We start from the raw sequence: 20,974 nt of genomic DNA, 5'->3' as shown, positions 1-20,974 counted from the left end.
ATGATTCCCATTTTATGGATGAGGAAACTGAGGCACCAAGCAGGAAAGTAACTTCCCCAAAGTCACACAGGTAGTAGTGAGCAGTGAAGCTCAGATAAGCCTGCAGGCTGTCAGGCCTGAGACTGGATCCTCTGACCAATGTGCCCTATTGTCTGCCACTGCCTGTTGACTCAGGAGGCAAAGCCTTCATGTGTTTCAGTGAACTCATGATCTTCCCTGGCGCTGGACAATATTCCACATGCCATTCTCTCTTACTCACAGCAGCCTATACCAAACTGTTCACAAGCAGTTCACAAGTTCACCAAACTGTTCATAAGCTCAGCAGTCTCCTTGACAGGCATTATTGTACTGGAGTTTATATTTATTTGTAGCAAAAAATAAAATCTACACATTAACTGAAAATCAGTAATGCATCTACAAAGAGCTGCTTCTATACCCAAGAGAGAAAGAATTAACATTAGTGATAACAGCATAAAGATTCTAAAATGAGGATTAGTGAATTCTCTTTAAAACATTAAGATAAATGTAATATGACCAAGGAACAAATAACTTTCATACTGAAACTCAGAAAGAGAGTGAAATTTTTCTAATTTATTTTCTAAGGCTAGCATACACTGCTCAAGACACATGCATACAAGCACCTATGTGGACCCAATTTGTAAATTCTGAATTCTAGGGTTTAAATTAAATTCTGTCAGATTAGATTCAGTTGGATGTTGAAAGAATAATACACCATGACTGGACAGAGTTTATTCTAGAATATAGATGTTTTAAGTTTTCCAGTGCCTATTAATAAGTTATATCACATCAGTAGAACAAAGGGGAAATACAGGATTACATAAATAAAGAATAGAAAGGCATTTAACAAAATTTGATATCTTCTTTAAAACTGCTTAACAACTAGGAATAAAAGATTTCATTCTCAACATGAGTACATCTATTTCTAACCAATTACAAACATCACCCCTAATAGTGAAACAATAGAGAAAGAAAGAAGACAAGCTTTATCTAATGCAGTAATGTTGTTGTTCAGTTTCTCAGTTGTGTCTGATTCTTTTGTGACCCCATGAACAATAGGTTGCCAAGCTCTGTCCATGAGACTTCTCAGGCAAAAATATTGGAGTGGGTTGCTATTTCCTTCTCCAGGGATAAAACTCGCATCTCCTGCATTGGCAGGTGGATTCTTTACCACTGAGCCACCTGGAAAACTCAGTAATATATGAAACAAAAAGAAATGAGATGACAGTCATAAAGAAAGAAGACAATTATCAGAATTTAATCAAGGCTAACTTTTAAAGATGACTCATGTTCTGTGCGCTGTCCTAACAGCTTCCTTTGAATTAAGTTATTATTTGTTTCAACAACTTTATGATGTAGGTAGTATCCTTACCCCTGTTAACAGATGAGACAACTGAAGCAGAGAGAAATTTAATAATTTCCCCAAAGTTGTACCACTATTAAATGTCAGAGCAGGATTTGAAACCAGTCAATCTGGTTTCATCATGTTTAGAATTAATGTTAGCCAGATTTTAAAATAAATATGAAACTAAATAGTTCTTCTCTATTAAATATGAGGAAACTAACTCCTTTCATTGAAAATAACTCATTAAAATGAAAATATAAAATGCCCATTAATAAATATTCAGAATCTAAATAAGGAAAACTACAGAATTAAAAAAGAGTTGGATTCATGAAGATACATGCCATGCTTCCAGACGGGTGATCTAAATAGCATAACCAATTTTAATTTTTACACAGATCCATTTTTAAGTTTAATGTCATTTCAATAAAAGTTCCAACAGTTCTTTGCAGGGGGCAGGTGCAGGAAAATGATATTAACTTTCATTTGTGAAAACAAATGGATAACGTTGTGTTTTAAAGAAGGGAAAAAACAATATACTTAAGTATTTGCTTACCTTACAGAATCTCTCTGTCAGGATGCATAAGAAACTGCTTACAATGTTTTGCTTCCAGTAGGGCATCTGGATGGCTGGAGGGGTTGGTGTGAGGGGAGATTTTTCGCTATATATTGTTTTATACCTTGAAATCATGTGAATGTATTATTATACCAAGAGAAGAAACAAGCAAAAAGAGGAACCACCCTCACCAAATTGTAAAAAACCAACAAAATTTTTTGAAAAAAGTATTGAGGGAGGATTCCTCTATCAAATAAAAAAATGTTATGAAACTGTAATAGTTTAAAAAGTAAGATTATGCTTTAAGACTAGATCGGTCCCTAGAACAACATAGAAAGTCTAGAAACCTGCCTGTCACCAGCATGGAAAGTAGAAGCTCACACATAGACTGGCTTATAAGCAATGGAATGAGTTATGTCTAAAAAGCAAGTCTCAGATTGAGAAGATAGAATCCCAGAAAAAGAGGAAAGGGAAAGTAAAAGTACTCCAAGACCTGTGAGCTTTCCTGGTGAATTATTTTCCTTCTGATGTGGTTTTCCTGCTAGGCAAATTCTGCCTTTTCCAATTTCCAAGTAAAAAGGGGTGCTATCAAAAATAGACTCTTAGACCAATGGAATAGAATAGAAAGCCCAGAAATAAACCCACACACTTACAGTCAGTTAATCCATGACAAAGGAGAAAAGAATATACATTGGAGAAAAGACAGTCTTTTCAATAAGTGGTGCTGGGAAAACTGGACAGATACATGTAAAATAGTGAAATTGGAACTTTCTCTAACACCATATACAAAAAACAAACAAACAAACAAAAAAACCCTCAAAGTGAATTAAGGATCTGAATGTAAGACCGGATACTATAAAATTTCTAGCAGAAAATATAGGCAGAACACTCTTTGCATAAATTGCAGCAATAATTTTTTGGGTCTGTCTCCTAAAGTAAAGGAAATAAGAGCAAAAATTAAACAAATGGGACCTAATTAAACTTAAAAGCTTTTGCACAGCAAAGGAAACCATCAACAAAGTGAAGACAACCTACTGAATGGGAGAAAATATTTGAAAATGACATGACTGATGAGGGATTTGTATCCCTCATCATATATATATATATGATATATATATATACATATATATAAACATATACTACAGTTCATACAATTCAAAGTCAAAAAAAGAAAAAAAAACTGGTTAAAAAATAGGCTGAAGAACTGAGTAGACATTATTCCAAAGAATAAATGCAGATGGCCAACAAGTACATGAAAAGATGCATGAAGGTACATGAAGGTTTCTATAATTCTGGGCCAGGATTAAAGGAAGTCTGCCATGCCATGACGGTTTTTCAGAGCCACTTTGGCCTGTACTGGCCCGTCTCTGGTCCTCACCATCCCATTTTGCTTCTTCAACCAATGTTGCCAGGGCCACTTCAGTTAGTACTAATGCATTCTCTTATCCTAAATATGAATGTAGGGCCCAATTACCAACATGCTATTGGAATTAGGAACATAGTCAGTGCACAATAAGGAGCAAAGAAAAAGGAATGATAATAAAGAAGATAATCACCATTCTCTCCAGCCCAAAAGGAGTAAGAGAAACTATCTTCCAGGAATCTCAGTGTGCAATGAAAAACAAAAGGAAGGCCAACTAAGAAGAACCAGAGTGTGTGCATCTTCAAGCAGTGCCAATAACAGGAACAGCAGTGTTAATTCCCCAGACAGAATAATTGGTTCAGAAAGCAGCTTAAACCAGATCATTGTTGAGCGGAGCATGAGTACCCCTCAGTCCTTATATGAGATGGATGCACTATGCCAAGATCATTACTCCCACATCAACCAGATGTTGAGGGAGGCACACTTCAACAGCCTATCGGAGTGAGGACAATCTCCAACATGATGAACTAGGAGCTCCTTATTCCAGCCTAAAATTTGTTTATAAAAGCAATCGCACACATACACACACAAAAGAAAAGATATTCAGTATCATTAATCATCAGAGAAATCCAAACTAGAACCACAATGAGGTATCACTTCACACCATCACAATCGCCATCATAAAAAAGCACACAAGTAACAAATGTTGTCAGGGATGTAGAGAAAAGGGAACCCTCCTACACTGTTGGTGGGAATGTAAATTGGTGCAGCCACTATGGAAAACAATATGGAAGTTTCTCAAAAAACTAAAAACAGAGCCATATGATCCAGGAATCCCACTCCTGAGTTTATATTCAAATATAACAAAAACACTAATTCAAAAAGATACATGTACTGAGATAGTCATAGCAGCATTATTTACAATTTCAAACACCTGAAAGCAACCTAAGTGTCCATCAACAAATGAATGGATAAAAAGATGTGGTGTATACATTCAATGGAACACTACTCTGCCACAAAAAGGAATGCAATTTTGCCATTTGTAGCAACATCGATGGACTTGGAGGGCATTAGGCTAAATGAAATAAGTCAGACAGAGAAAGACAAATAGTGTATGATATCATTTACGTGTGGGATCTAAAAGACACAACAAACTAGTGAGTATGATGAAAAAGCAGCAGACTCATAGATACAGAGAGCAAACTAGTGGTTACCAGTGTGAGGGAGGAGAAATAGCGGAGTCGGAGGTACAAACTATTACATATATGATAGGCTCAAGGACGGAGAAGGCAATGGCACCCCACTCCAGTACTCTTGCCTGGAGAATCCCATGGACGGAGGAGCCTGGTGGGCTGCAGTCCATGGGGTTGCTGAGTCAGACACGACTGAGCGACTTCACTTTCACTTTTCATTTTCATGCATTGGAGCAGGAAATGGCAACCCACTCCAGTGTTCTTGCCTGGAGAATCCCAGGGACGGCGGAGCCTGGTGGGCTGCCGTCTATGGGGTCGCACAGAGTTGGACACGACTGAAGCGACTTAGCAGCAGCAGCAGCAGCAGGCTCAAGGATGTACTATACAACATGGGGAATATTGCCAATATTTTGTAATAATGGTGTGTTAGTTGTTCAGTCACGTCCGACTCTTTGTGACTCCATGAACTGTAGCCCGTCAGGCTCCTCTGTTCACGGAATTCTCCAGGCAAGAATATTGGAGTGGGTAGCCATTCCCTTCTCCAGCAGATCTTCTCGACTCAGGGTTTGAACACAGGTCTCCTGCATTGCAGGCAGATTCTTTACTGTCTGAGCCACCATGGAAATTAACCTTTAAAATTGTATAAAAATTAAAAAATAATTTTTAAAAAGGAGCACTAGGCTATGAATTCATTATAGAGGGGAAGATAACTTGACCGATGGATGGTCTCTTGAACAGGGAAGACCAGTTGTCCATGTGACCTTAGGGAGATCATTTGTAAGAATCACTAGCATTTACTAAATGATTACTTTGGACCAGGCATGGTTCCAAGTGCTTTGTATGTACTATGCCATTAAATCTTTATAACCATGCTCTGAAGATTGTTATAACCATCTTTATAACAACCCTATAACCACTTCTAGCAGTTGCTGAGTGATTACTATGGGCCAGCAGTGGTTGCAGGAGCATTGCATGTACTCATTAATCCCGTCTCTATAAACAGTCCTTTGTGGTAGCACTATCTTAATCTACAAGTAGGAAAGTGAGGTATAGAGACGTTAAGCCGCTAGGTCATGCGGTAAGCAGCAGCAGCAGCCGTGCCCATTACCAATTTACAGAAGGATAGAATTTGGGTAATGAAGTCTAACTGTTTTTATTTTTCCTTTGTGCTTGGTCTGTTTTCACTTGATCGCAGTGGGCCTTGCACAGAGGCCTCATACTGGTACTTGGCACTTCAGACCAGAGTTCCTCCTCCCGCCCCTGAGCACAACAGCTCAATTCAAGATGGCAGCAGTGGGCCCTGTGCAGAGACACTGCTCCCGGCACTGTGATCTGGAGCCTGAGCCATGCAGCTGAATGGCTCCCCTGGGAGGGCTCCGCCCGCTGCCTGCTGCTGAGATCCCTATAACGCAGCCCTGCCTATGGCCTGTGGGGAGAACATGTCCTCCAGAGCGGGGGTCCCCAACCTCTGGAATCTAATGCCTGATGATCCGAGGTGGAGCTGATTAATGATAATAGAAATAAAGTGCACAATAAATGTAATGCACTTGAATCATCCCCCAACTGTCCCCTGTCTCCTGTGGGTGGAAAAACTGTCTTCTGTGACATTGGTCCTTGGTGCCAAAAATGTTGGGACTGCTGCTCTACAGCCTGAGCTTGCACCTCTCCATTCTTTGATCAAAGAATCAAATTCTCCTTTACTTCTGAACTAAAGTTAGTCTCATTCTGTTGGCTCCAATGGCATTGGTCAAGAAGGACCCTTGCTGGAGCCTGACAGGAAAGGGTCGGTAACAAGAGTGGCCGCACTGGGATTTGAACTGTTTGGTTTGACCCCAGTGGCCATTACAGTTCGCTCTACTGCACCATAGCTAATCCTTCTGTTTCTGTTTTCACATAGAATTATACGTTCATTGAGTTTCTTTCAGTTCCACAAGTGACTACTATTCTAAACAAAACACTTCCAGGATCCTCTCTTCAACTGGTTTTGGCAGTGACCACCTGAAAGTAGACAGGTCTAAGCCACCTCTAGGCCTCTCCATAGTGGTCATGCTGAGTCAGCCGACTTGCTGCCAAAACTCTAGGACATCATTTTTGAAGAGCACCTCCCTGGTGGCTCAGACGGTAAAGCATCTGCCTGCACTGCGGGAGACCCCGGTTTGATTCCTGGGTTGGGAAGATCCCCTGGAGAAGGAAATGGCAATCCACTGCAGCACTTTTGCCTGGAAAATCCCATGGACGGAGGAGCCTGATAGGCTACAGTCCATGGGGTAGCAAAGAGTCAAACACGACTGAGCAACTTCACTTTCACTTTCAGGTAAGAAGGACAAAAATATCAATTCAGATGAATTTCAGATATACATCTCACGGTTCTTAAAAAAGTAAGACTCTTTGTTCCCCAAAGTTGTTTGGGGAGTTGTTTTTTAAAAACAAACACCAGATTGTGTTCTGATTTACTGTTGTGAATTTGAGAACAGAGAAATGATCTCAGGGTCCCCCAGGATCAAAGCTTAAGATGTCAAGGTTAAAATAATTATTTTTCCTCTTTATCAACTGCTATCTGTGACCTTGATTATAGGATCAGGGTTTACTGAGCTATGTCTTGGAGAAATGTTAACCTGTTTTGCACAGAATAAACATGTTGAATAGGAAAATGATAAAGAACCTGATTTCAAAAGTTTCTGTGATCCAAGCCAAGCCCTGACCTTGCAAATTCCCAATTCTTATCACATCAGTTCCACAGCTCATATTCCAGGGTAATTCTCTGCACCTCCTCCTCCTAGGAGGCTGGTATCTTTCTTTGCTCTAAGGGCAGACTGCCATGGATCCACTCTTACCATGGAGGAGGTCAACCTGTCACTAAGCTGAACTCACTGTGCAGAGCTCATTTCAAATGAAAGCCCAGCCCTGGGGAAACTTGAGCAAATTTAGCCACCATCACCTATATTTTCCTTCATACTAAGAGTCATGAAGGGGTTGATGGGGTGTGTTATAAGAATGCAGAGAGTATAATTTCATGGTAAATAGGAGTGTGAAGAGGGCTTGAGGGTCAGAAACTAGAATTAAAATTGCAACTTTGTTTTTGTCATGTGTGGCCTTGGATAAGTCATATAACCTCAGATGGACTAGAAACTGAATCTCTCTCAAGGGCTGTGTTGAGGATCAAGCAAGATAATAGGCATGAAAGTTTCACACAGTGTCCGGATGAATAAATGGGAGCTGCTTAATAAGCCAGTTATTGTTCTTCTTCTGATTATCACTACTGGTTAATATTCTTGTCCTGATCTCTGTTTCCCTATAGAAGCTATTCTCCATACCCACATGGAAGATGAATTGCTAGGGTCCATACTGGCAGCTGAGAAGCTGGGAACAGGCTGGGGCCAAGAGAACCTCTGAAGAACAGAGCTCTGTGCCAGTTAAGAGAATACAGCACTTTGTATACTGAACTCTTTTTTGTATTGTTGGAATATTTTGAAGAAGGTGACACTAGTTTTATATATAGAAAGAAACCTGAGTATTTAAAGAATTCCATAAGAACCGACTGATATCTAACAGCGCAACACCATTAACCTCAAATAACCTTCTAAAAGAATTTAAATCACCCATGTGGTGTTCTGTCTGCAGATGCATAATCTAATCTAGTTGTGAGGAAGTGTTGACAAACCCACAAGAAGGAACTTGGTATTAAGAAAGAGAGAGAGACTGTAAGTCAAAAATGTCAATGTCATAAAAGACAAAGTCTATAGCAGTATTCTAGACTGGATCTGGCACTGGGTTGGGGCTGGGAGGGGGGCATGCTGTAAAAGACATTATTGGATCAATAGACAAAATTGGAATGCAGGCAGATGAGACAAAAGAGCATACACTCACGTACACACACAAATTCTCATATACATACATACATATAGAGAAAGAGGCAGAGAGAGAGTCAGAAACAGAGAGAGAAACACACAAAGACTGAGAGATGTAGAGACAGACAGAGAAAGAGCTAACAATAAAGTAAATGGGGGTAAAATGTTAATATTAGGTAAATCTGGTTAAAAGATATACAGTTTTCTTTCTACCATTCTTACAATGTTTAAGTTTAAAATTGTTTTCAAACAAAAGGTTAGAAAAGCATCAGAATGTTATTAAATATTACATGTGTATATTTTTAAATTCTGAGGCTACTTTTAGAAATGGAAATATTTCCCATGTAAACTGGAACATTTCTCTTCATTTCCTCCCCCAATGAACCCAATAAAATAAGAGTGGCCTCATCAACAAGCAAATGATATTTAAAGTTTTTACATAGAGAAAACAAACTTGAGGGCCCTTACTAAGCACACAAACCTGTGTATTAGGCTTGTATGTACTTAGTCGTTCAGACATGTCTGACTCTTTGCAACCCCAAGGACTGTAGCCCGCCAGGCTCCTCTGTCCATGGAGATTCTCCAGACAAGAATACTGGAGTGGGTTGCCATGCCCTTTCAGAGATATATTAGGCTGATAAGTATGGTTGGATGTGGTCTTCGTGCAAGACAGTATAGAGCCCACACCCATTTTTTACATCAATCTTGGGTCTCAGTGTATCTAGACCCTTACCTTCTCACCTTATCCCATATTTGGGGATGACTGAAATGTTCATTATTCTATTATTTTTGTAATAAAACTAGTGACAACTTTGGTGGATTTTCCTTCAGTCTCCTTTAAAATATGCTTGCATCCAAATGGTTACCTCAGCGGGAAAATCCACAGAAATCAGTTGCTCAACACAGCTGTAACTAATGAAATGTGAAGTTAATGAACAGAGATGATGAAGATTTTGAATAATATAATGAATGTTAATGAATAGTAGGAAAAGCTCGGTGTGGTGACCCAGCTGACTTCCAGACAAGGGGCTAAGTTGAGGGTTTGCCTTCTGAAGCTGATCTAGCCAAGCTGTGGGACACGGTATCAGGGTTGATTCAGGAGATCTGGCTCACCAGGGGGGCCTTTATTCCCTCTGCATACCAGTCCCAGATTCTCCTTCTTGCGATGCATACTCAGGCAGAGGCCCTATCCTGGAGGGCACTGCGGCTGTCCTGTGGTAGAGAATGCTGACAGTGACAACGCTGCCCTCAGCCACTGAATCACTGTCGGTTTCCTGGCTCGCTAAGGCTGTGAATAGTAACTGTTTGGATAAGATCAGTCAGGGGCTTCCCTCCAGCTGGGATTCCTTGGTGGCTCAGCTGGTAAAGAATCTGCCTGCAGTGTGGGAGACCTGGGTTTTATCCCTGGGTTGGGAAGATCCTCTGGAGAAGGGAATGGCTACCCACTCCAGTATTCTGGCCTGGAGAATTCCATGGACTGTATAGTTCATGGGGTCGCAAAGAGTTGGACATGACTGAGCAACTTTCACTTTCCCTCTAGCTAGGTCCAGCAAAGGAGCCAGGAGTGGACTGATGTATCACATCATTTCCCAGGAGTTGGTGGGTGGGAAAGAGGCTCCTGTGTACTGCAGAGAGACTGCACAAAGGAGGCAGAGGAGGGAGAGGGGCAGGCCTCCTGTTAATATGTTTGCCTGGGTTAGGTCTTGAATGGGCAAGAAGATTGGAAAAAGGATTCTTCTTCCATCTCTTCTTCCCTAGGCTCCTCTTTCTTGACCAAGAGAGGGAGAAGGTTGAGTATTTTCCCAAAGATGACAGATAATCTCCTTTTAAAACTCTGGAATGGTCATTTGCCATCAAATCTTCCTTTGTCTGGACCATCAATCTGAAAACCTATCACAAAATTCAGCTCACTGTTCCCGGTTTCATCTCGTTCAAGGTCTGTGATGAGCCTAAACTGTCCCCTCTCTCTCCAGTCTCCTCTGACTGCCTTTTCTCTATTCCCTCCCCAAGTCGCTGGGAAAATTTGCTTATTCTTCCTTTGGAGGCATCTGATTGTCACAGCAGAATTTTAACTTTTGCTTTTCCAGCAAAGCGCATTATCTAGGCACTCTAAGTTCATTTTGTTTCGAGTTCCCATTTTGGATGAAAAGTTGGAAATTAAAACCAGACATCTGTACGTGGGAGCATAAAATTCCACAAAACAATGGGATAATAGCTTGCTTGTAAAAACATAGGCTTCATTCATTTTAATTTTTGTTAATGTCTTATTTCTTCATTAAAATATATGGTTGATCAAGGAAGAGTACTGCAGTAGAAAGAAGATGGGTTTTGAAGTATGCAGGTTTAGGTTTGGATCTCAATTTTGCCACTTTATCTCATACTCTTTCCACCCCATCTCCCAAATGCCAAACTTCCTTCTAGCTTAAATAGGAGTGGATTTTACCAAAAACCCAGTGAGGAGGCTGCATACATCTGAGAAGGAACTTGAAATCTGACCTCTTTTCATGCCATAAAGCAGGCTGATTGGGGGCCCTAAAGGTATCTCCATGTCTCAGTCCCTGGGACCAGTGAATATTATTACCTTAGAAGGCAAAAGAGGGGCTATGACCTCACATGTTGAAAGCCTGAGTTCAGGATCTTGAGAGTAGATGTTTATCCTGGCATATCTGGGTGGGCCCTAAATGCAATCACATGTGTTGTTATAAGAGCCAGGCAGAGAGAGCTCTGAGATGCACACACAGAGGAAAAGGCCACGTGAAGACCAGAGGCAGAAGTGATGAGGTGACGTGGCTGCATCACTTCAGCCACACTGTGATGAAGCCACCACTGTGGCTGCAGTGATGAAGCCACAAACGCTTAGAAGCTGGAAGGGACGGGGAAGGAGTCTTCCCTGGAGCCTCCAGAAGGAGCACACCGCCTGCTGACATCTTGATTTCACACTTCTGGCCTCCAGGACTGGGAGAGATTACATGTCAGTTGTTTGGAGCTGCCCAGTTTGTGGTAATTTGTTACAGCAGCCCGAGAACATGGACACTCTGCACTAATCTGGGCTGGAGGGCTGAGCTCCTCCCCACATTCTCTAGCAACCCTACCAGAGAGAAACCTGGGAGGGTGGGGCAGTGCCCCGACAGGCCCCTGTGAACACTGTGCTCAGACATTTCTCATAGAGCCAGGAAGGGCTGGGCTGGGCTGGGCTGGGCTGGGCTGTGTGAGGCCCTTGGGAGCACCCTTCTCAATTTGATTTTCTCTCGGAGCCCTGGGTTCCTCCTCATGCAAACGTCTTCAGTTATTTAACTGAAGTCTCAGCTTCAGTAGGAGCCTCTGCGTTCTGTAGTAAATGATTTTACTACAGGTCCTTCCCTGCGTGTGGGCTCTGAGAGGGAAGACAGCTGGGAGCATGTGGGACCAGAGAGATGTTGCCATGGTGAGAGCAAGAAGCACAAAGCCAGAGTGGAGAGCTGTGAAGACCCAGGCTTCCTCCTCACAGCTTCACAGAGAAAGCCAGAGATGTGGCTTGAACCCCCTTGGTCAGACAGATAACACAATCTTTGAGCCTCTCAGTTACCCTGTGAATGTAGAACACTACCCACATTTTACAGACCAGAAGATCATCAGTGTGTCCAAGTTCAAGCAACTGGGATGAGGATTGAGACTGGACTAGAGCAAATATCCATCTGTTCCCAGACCCTGGCATAAGGTTGTCTTATTTACCTCTACCAATGAGAAAAATAGAAAAATGCAGTTGGAAGGACTCCAGATCTACCTGATTTTGATTTGAGCTCTGAAGGTCATTGTGCATGTGTGTGTGCTAAGTTGCTCCAGTCATGTCCAACTCTTTGTGACCCTATGGACTGTAACCTGCCCAGCTCCTTTGTCCATGGGATTCTCCAGGCAGGAATACTGAAGTAGGTTGCCATTTCCTTCTCCAGGAGATCTTCCCCAGTGAGGGATCAAATCCAGGTCTCTTACATCTCCTGCATTGGCGGTCAGGTTCTTTACCACGAGAGCCAACTGGAAAGCCCAAAGGTCATTATGCATTAGTATATTCCAGGTGCTCATTGCTGACCATTCTCTGGGCAACCATAGGCCAAAGCTACCTGAGCCCAACCCCCACCTCAAAGTAGCTATTAAGACCAGAGATTGCCTGGAAAAGAAACCTCGTAGTCTGTTGTCTGGATAGTGAACACCTGGGTCTCAGTCCCCTCTGTTACTAATTGTTCAGGTGCTCAGTCGTGTCCTGGAGAAGCCAATGGAAACCCACTCCAGCATTCTTGCCTGGAGAATTCCATGGGCAAAGGAGCCTGGAGGGTGACAGTCCATGGGGTCGCAAAGAATTGGACATGACCGAGTGACTATCACTCACTCACTTAGTCGTGTCCAACTCTTTGCAACCCTATAGACTGTCGCCTGCCAGGCTCCTCTGTCCATGGGATTCTCCAGGCAAGAATACTGGAGTGGATTGCCATTTTCTCCTCCGGGGATCTTCCTGACCCAGGGATTGAACCTGTGTCTCCTGCATCTCCAACACTGCAGGGGGAATCTTTACCACTGAGCCACTGGGGAAGCCCCCAATTACTACTTAGCTGTGTGCCATTCTCATAAGCGGGCCCACATTTTAACCTCTCTGTGCTTCACTTTTCCCATCTGAGAAGTTAGGAGGATAGATGGAATGAGTGCTTCTCCATATTTGTTGTACATTAGAACTTCCTGGGGGGTTTTGTCAGGCCATGTCCCTCACCAGTTAAACTGGAATATCCAGTGATGGGATCCAGGCATAAGCATTTTCAAAAACTGGCTAGGTGATTTTTATATGTGACCAAGTTTTTTTTTTTTTTTCTTCAATGTTACATTTCATTTAGATAGATCTCTAATCTCATTGTGATGAGAAAAGAAAGTCAGGTCTTTAATAATCATAATAAAAAATAATAAAAAAGCAATACAGCAATGCAACAAACAGCAATGCACTATTTCCTCCCCAGCTCCTTGCCCCGTTGATGGTTAACAGCTGAAAGAAGATGCAATGACTCAAAATCAAAAATAAAAACAAAATAAAAAAGCAAGCCAACCCCAGGAACAATCCACACGTCAATGAGTTTCCATATGTAATTCAAACAAGCAGTCAAATGTCACCACTTGTGGAGAACACCATGGATTTCCTTGGTTTTTAATATGTTTCTCTTTTGAAGGTAAAATAAAACAGGACACAAAGTTTATACATTAGTGCCAGTTCCATAACGGCACTGTTGTTGCAGCAGCCTTACATGACTTCTAAGATCTTTCCAGATGTAATGTCCTTTGCCCACATCTGCATGTAAAGCCAGTGGCCACTAGCGTTTTGATTCCCCAGATATCAGGAATTCCAAGAAAATCCTCTACTAAAGCACCAACCACACTCAGCTTTTCAAGAGAAAATCATTTCACCATGGTTTTACCCAACAATATAATATTTAGAATCTATGCAATCGTCTAAATCTGTTATGACCTTTCATGTTTTTAACATGATAACAGAATTATATGATAACAGGATATATATTTTTATAACAGGATATATATTTTTAACATGATAACAGGATTAACATGATAACAGAACTATTCAGCTATCATTCAGTTAACTGTAATTCTGCGGGTTGCTGTAAATGGTACCCTGGAGTTCTAAAAAAAAAAAAAATTAATGTAATCTAGTCAACTGGTCATAACTAAATCTTCATTTGTCCTGAAGACTGCTAAATTTGAGCCAGAGTTAGAGAGGTGAGTTCAGGGTTTAATAATTATAAATATTAATTATAATATTAATAATCATGACAAAAACAGCCACAATTTGAAAGTACTTAATGCACATCACCTGGAGAAGGAAATGGCACCCCACTCTAGTACTCTTGCCTGGAAAATCCCATGGATGGAGGAGCCTGGTGGGCTACAGTCCATGGGGTTGCAAAGAGTCAGACATGAATGATCAACTTCAATTTTTTCCTAATGTACATCAGGCAAAGTGACAGATGCTTTTCATACGTTATTTTAGATTCTTACAACAACCTGGCTAGGTAAGCATCATTTCTTCTATTTTACTGCTGAGGCAATTAAGGCCCAGAGAGGTCAGGTAACTTGCTAAGGTCACACAGTAAGAAGTAGTTGTTCTACAGTTCCAACCTATTCTGCCTGTGCTATTTCCACCATACCACAACACCTCTGGAGAGAAATGATTGAGAAATAAAGATGGAAGTCACAGGGAAAGAGTTAGCTTACAAGGGGGAGAATCAGGTCTACGGTGGAGAAATAGTCACGAGTTGCTCACATGAAAGGTGCTATAAGAAAATAAATATTATAAATTAACACTTTAACTGTGTTCTGGGCTCAGACTTGTTAGGAGCCACAATACTGGAATAGATGAATTCATTATGAAGGGTTAGTTCTTCATACTCAGTTCTAGCTCCCTCAAATTAGTCTTAATAAATAAACCTATTGTGTTCGTGTTTGGATTACGTAATTCAATAATGTCATTTTTTAGCCAGTTTGAGGTCTTTGGATTTCAGCGTATTTTCGCTCTTGCTGATTGCCATCAGTAGTACAAAGAAAGGGGAAGGCTGCAGTGGGCACAGCTGTAACAATCACTTTGTCTACAGTGCTTATATCCAAATTCTGTGTGCATCGGCACATTCTGAAGATACACACAAGCATATGCATAAGGTAATTACTCAGAAATCTAAATGTAAATCTGTAACTTGACAAAGCACTGAACTAAAATAATTCAGCCATGAAACCAGATGTAGCTTGAAGAATAGGTAGTAAACACACTATGGCCTAGAGCAGGAAAAGGGGGAAAAAAGAATTTTCTTAATGAGTCTTTCATGGACCACCATTTTCACTGTATAGCCAAAACAATTAAATAATCAAAGGATCTTAGCATTCTCAGGAATACTCAGATGTTATTGCAAGTGGTTTAGGTATCATTTATTTTTAAAAAATCTTCTAAAAATATTTATTACACTTAGAGAATGGAAATTTTCTGTACTTACAGAGAGAAGGTGCATGATTACACATAGGTATATATATATATATATGTACACATATATACACACAAACTTCATATGCAGAATGTACATGTATAAACTGTATGGCTGAATACATGTGGTTTTTTTTATAAGAATAGGTGAATTTCACAGTAATTTTTTTCCTGTGGAAAATTACCTCCACATTGGAAATTGGGAATCAGAAAAATATATCCTTTCACTGCAAATAATAACATAGTGATAAGTCATTACACAACCTCAGAGGAGATAATGCATCAGCAGCAAGATAAATGTGGGCAACATCTATTCCTGGAGGGAATTAAGAGATATTTACAAAACTATAGCAATGCGATATTGGGTTAGTAGATTGAAATATATATATATATATTTTTTTATGTTACTTATTAAATGTATGTATTTTTAAAGATCTGAACAAAAAGCTAATGAGAATAAAGATGGTACTATCTGAAATAACTGGGGCGCTTATAACCCAATTTTTAAAATTTGTAGGTAGGAGCACTTTAACAAAACTAACAGACCATAAGCTTGTTTTTCCCTTGCAAATGCTTATCAAATGAGAAGTGAACATTTAGAACAGGTTTGTTTCCTATGTGAAATCCTCTTTCCACATCACACACACACACACACTCTCCCTGTAAACTGCAAATCCCTACATTGAACTAAAGATGCAAAGAACCAAAGGATGAGTTAAAGCAGCGTTTTTACCTTTTTGTTGATCAAACACAGATGGAGTACTGAAATCCATGGTTGCCTGTCTCATCATCTACCATCAGAATGGCAAAAAGGATCCAGGTCTCTAGAGAGGAAAAAACACCGTCTCACACATTACAGTCAACACAACAGTCAGATACAGCAGCCCCTGCCAAGCCCTCTGTTTGAGAATTCAGTGTGCATTAGAGCTGCAGGTCGTTGTCAAGGCGAATAATGAAAATAGGTAAATGTTATTCCTCTAATACCTGACAGGAAAAAGACTTACTTATGGTCTCACTCATCAGCTATCCCCGTGTGTAAGTTATTAAACACTCTCCAGCCCCCAACAAAGAGAGAGAGAAGAAAAGCTCAAACCCTGAAAAATGGTGTTCATGGAGGGCCACCTGCCTTAGATCTGGGCCAGGAAAATACTGGAGGTCACGGAGATTCAGCAGCTGGTGTGTTGCTTTAAACCAAAAGAAATCTCAATGGGTGAGTGAGGATTCACAGGGCCAAACAGAGCATGTGCAGAGCTGCCAATGCAGTCTGGATTCGGCTGTGTTCTTGGGGGAGTGAGAACTGCATTTGGGTCATGTGAGCAGAGTGCCATCTCAATTTCCATTGAAGCACGTAAATATTGTAGCAGGAGGCTGCTGCCCATGTGCTGTATGGAGTCGTTACAGGCTTTCCCTACTCATCTCTAGTCTCCCTTCAACTCTGTTCTCCAAATGACAGGGAGGATGGGGGAAGGAAGCGGCGTTTGAAAGGTTGCATTTCAGGGCTCAGATATCCATAACGATAAAATTAAAACAGTGTGCAATCGCAAGGGTGTTTAGAGCAGTATTATACGTGGTGGGGAAAAAAGCCTCAAAATCACCTGAATGTGTATCAATTGAGGAGCAGCTTGAATAAATGGTAGCAAATTCATACTCTAGATTTAAAACTCTGAAGTAAATCTATATGAATTTATTTGGTAGGATGATTCTATTAACAAATGGAAAAAGTTATATATTTCATTTGTTTACATTTTTATTAAACCAGCAACCACCTAATGTATATATAAATATGTTTATGTATGTTCATAGGAACAGAGGAAGGTGTATGAAGATATATCATTAATATTGGTTCCCTCAGGGGCTTCCCTGGTAGCTTAGCTGGTAAAGAATCCACCTGCAATGTAGGAGACCCTGGTTCAATTCCTGAGTCAGGAAGATCCCCTGGAGAAGGGATAGGCTACCCACTGCAGTATTCTTGGGCTTCCCTGGTGGCTCAGCTGGTAAAGAATCCGCCTGCAATGTGGGAGACCTGGGTTCAATCTCTGGGTTGGGAAGATCTCCTGGAGAGGGCAACGGCTATTCACTCCCGTATTCTGGCCTGGAGAATTCCACGGACTATATAGTCCGTAGGATCACAAAGAGTCAAACACGACTGAGTGAATTTCACTTTCAGGGGATTGCAATTGCAGTAGGAGATTTCTAACTTGTTCTTTTTCTACCTCTGTATTTTTAGGCTTATCATAATAAGCCTATTATTTTATATTTGTTATTAAAAATCTGATATAATAAATTCAAAACAAAGCTCTACATTCAAGACAATCAGATATTTGGAGAAGTCCAACAGTCACATAGAAGATGCTCTCGTAAATGCTGTTGATAATGATAATAATTTAAAATTTTTAATTAGTGTGTGACTATAAAAATAAAAGCAGAAACCAACAGTGTTCTTCAATACACAAACTTCTTTCTTATCTCTTGCCTCTCATGTTTTCCCCATCAACACAGTGTCTGGCCTCAGTTCCCTGTGACAATACTATGACTTACTCACCTTCCTCATATCAGCCTTCCCCCCACAAATGCCCTGTGTTCATCTTACTTAAAATGCAGGCAAAACCTACTTCTTATAAATCATTACCCAAAATGTGCTCCATAGATGCACTTCTTAAATTTCCCAGTGCTCTGTATCTTTTTTTTTTTTTTTTTGCATTAAATGTGAAAGTCAGACTTTGGGGACTGAAGAGTGAATTGGTGAAGACATTTTGGCGTAAGCTGGTGGATATTCTGCTAAGGAGAGATGATCTAAACTCACCCAACTGACTGAGGTAAAAGGAGTTGTGGCTGCTTGGTCCCAAACACTAGAAAGATTAAGGACTTAGATTAACTTCCTTTTAATTCATTTGTTCATTAACTCATCAATGTTTATGGAAAGATTACTACGCTCCAGTTATTTTGACAGGCACTGATGATGCAGCTGTAAGCAAGATAGGAAAGTTTTCCAGGCTCAATGAACTTCACTTTGGGTGAAGCTTCTGCTTCTGGCTACACTGCAGGAACAGGGATTGGATTTACTCTCCAGTTCAAAGAATTAGAAAACTAAGCAAAATATTTGAAATGATATTTTTCAGACAGCAGGCAATGTAGACCAGAGATCTCTGGGAGAAGAGAAGTGAACTGAGTCTGATGAGTCTCACTGGCTGCTTGGCGAGAATTTTCAGGCTGAGGCTCAGGGAGGGTGCAGTGGGTTCAACGGTGCCCCCACCACAAAAATGCATTTGCTTCTTAATTTTCAGAACCTGTGAATGTGACCTTATTTGAAAAAGGGGTCTTTGCCTATGTAATCAAGTTAAGGAGCTCAAGGTGAACTCATCTTAGATTATCTGTGTATGCTAAGTCACTTCAGTTGTGTCCAATTCTTTGTGACCCTATGGATTGCAGCCTGCCAGGCTCCTCTGTCCATGAGATTCTTCAGGCAAGAATGCTGGAGTGGGTTGCCGAGCCTTCCTCCAGGGAACCTTCCCGACCCTGGGATCGAACCCTTGTCTCTTACATCTCCTGCATTGGCAGGTGGGTTCTTTATCACTAGCACCACCTGGGAACTCCTAGATTATCTGAGTGGGCCCTGAATTCAACGACAGTTGTCCTTAGAAGAGACAAACGTAGTGAAGTCATGTGACCAGCGATTGCAATGATGCAGCCACAGGCCAAGAAGGTACAGTTGAAGTCACTAGAACCTGAAAGAGGCAGGAACAGATTGCCCCCTAGAGATGTCAGAGATAGTATGGTGCTGTTGACACCTTGATTTTGAACTTCTGGTCTCTAGACCTGTGAGAAAATAAATTTCTATATTCTCAGCCACCAAGTTTGTGTCAATTTATTACAGCAGCTTCAAGAAACTAACACAGAAGAGGGCTTCCCAAAATGGGTGCAAGTCTCTATAACGTGATATTTCTGTGCCCATTTATATCATTACCAAAACCAAAAGAAAATACAGACAATTCCATGTTTGTAAAAGGGCTATTTGGGGCTCATTTTGAAGAAAAGTATCAGAGTAGATAGGACACGAGTTTGTTTTTTTGTTAGCTGTGGGATTTGGGCAAATTATATAACTTTTTGAGCCTGTCTTAATCTGTGGTGTGGGTACCCCACCCCCTAGCTTCCTGTGAGAGTTCTTATTGCTCAGTCCACTTCTCAGGCTGCAGACATAGAGATGATTTTTTTCTGTACAACCAGAGCCAAGTGTAAGATAACATTTGGTTGTTTTTTGTCAAGTGTGTTTTGAATAAGGCCATTATTCAGACATATTCACACACTTTTCACAGATATCGGGTGCCTGTGATTCACTAACTCTTATCTGTAACGTAGGAGGGAAGAGAGGAGGTCTGTGTGACTGTGCAAAATCTGGCTCTGTGCCCCCTCTCCAGATCATCTCTCACCACCCTCCCTCTGTTCTCACATCCGGCCACACTGGTCTCCTTTCCGTTCCTGGGTCATGCCATGCCCTTTCCCAAACTCCCAAAACTTTGCTACTTTTTCCCTTCACTTGGAATGCTTTTTCCCCAGTTCAAATGTCACTGTTACATCAAGGCTTCCTCTGACCACATTTTCTAAAATAGTCTTTCATTCCTTCACCCCATTTGTCACTTCCTTCTTCAGCATGCCACTTGGTGGATTAACAATGAGGAATACCCTCACCAGGAAGACAGGACTTTGCCCATGTACAATATCTCTCTAGTTCAGAGCTTCTCTGACTACTACTAAAGGTTGCTGTTGTTCAGTAGCTAAGTCATGTCCAACTTTGCTATCCCATGGACGGCCGCACGCCAGTCTCTCTTCACTATCTTCCAGAGTTTGCTCAAACTCTTGCCCAGTGAGTCAGAGATGCTGTCTAACCATCTTATCCTCTGTTTCCCCCTTCTCCTTTTGCCTTCAATCTTTCCTAGCATCAGAGTCTTTTCAGATGAGTTGGCTCTTTGCATTAGGTGGCCAAAAGAGCTTCAGCTTGAGCATCAGTCCTTCCAATGAATATTCAGGGTTAATTTCCTTTAGGATTGACTGTTTGATCTCCTTGCAGTCCAAGGGACTTTTTTTGGTCAGAACTCTTCACTATGACCTGTCTGTCTTGGGTGGTCCTGCATAGCATGGCTTATAGCTTCACTGAGTTACTCAAGCCCCTTCACCATGATAAGTTGGTGACCTATGAAGGGGTGTGGTAAAGAACCAGGTTTTTAAATTTTTCAAAGCATCATGAAACTGATGCATTAATAAAATATAAAAATAATTTAAAAAGAAAAAATGATTTATAGAAGGCAAGCCCCAATCTTTATTATTAGATTCAACAGGCATTAAGTTTTATCAATAAATGTAATCCAAACAAGGAATAATAAAAGAATTTTTTTAATGTACACATTGTTCACTGAAAGTACAGTTAGTCATTAATATGCTGTGCCATCCAATATGGTAGTCACTAGCTGCATATGACTTTTTAAGTTTGATTAAAATTAAATGAAATTTTAAAAAATCATTTCCTCAATCACAGCAGCCACAGTGATTAAATTTTGTCATAATTAAAAACTTTTGTTCTTTAAAAGATGCAGGTCAGAAAATGAAAAGACAAAACACAAACAGGAAGAAAATATTTATAAAACATATCTAATAAAGGA

The 20,974-nt window shown here is 40.8% G+C and overlaps 1 protein-coding gene and 1 pseudogene across 5 annotated transcripts in view; one reads left to right on the top strand and one right to left on the bottom strand.

The window, feature by feature from the left end:
- Positions 1-16,604, bottom strand: part of ANKRD55 (ankyrin repeat domain 55) — a 109,247-nt gene extending 92,643 nt beyond the window's left edge. For 2 of the 5 annotated variants that reach the window (XM_044932424.2, XM_044932428.2), the window contains exons 1-2: positions 16,447-16,600; positions 16,054-16,144 (exon numbers count right to left, since the gene is read on the bottom strand). In XM_044932424.2, coding sequence (XP_044788359.1) covers positions 16,054-16,111 — 58 coding nt within the window. In that variant the 5' untranslated portion in view covers positions 16,112-16,144; positions 16,447-16,600. Of the gene's footprint in view, positions 1-16,053; positions 16,145-16,413 lie in introns of those variants that run through there. The other 3 variants (XM_044932427.2, XM_044932425.2, XM_044932426.2) reach the window with 3 other exon arrangements.
- Positions 3,154-3,802, top strand: LOC123330658 (annotated as a pseudogene).
- Positions 16,605-20,974: the final 4,370 nt, after the last annotated feature.

Source organism: Bubalus bubalis, chromosome 19, assembly GCF_019923935.1.
Source record: "Bubalus bubalis isolate 160015118507 breed Murrah chromosome 19, NDDB_SH_1, whole genome shotgun sequence".
NCBI classification, from domain to species: Eukaryota; Metazoa; Chordata; class Mammalia; order Artiodactyla; family Bovidae; genus Bubalus; species Bubalus bubalis.
Note: the sequence above shows the minus strand (reverse complement) of the source record. Positions and strands in the feature narration are given on the sequence as shown.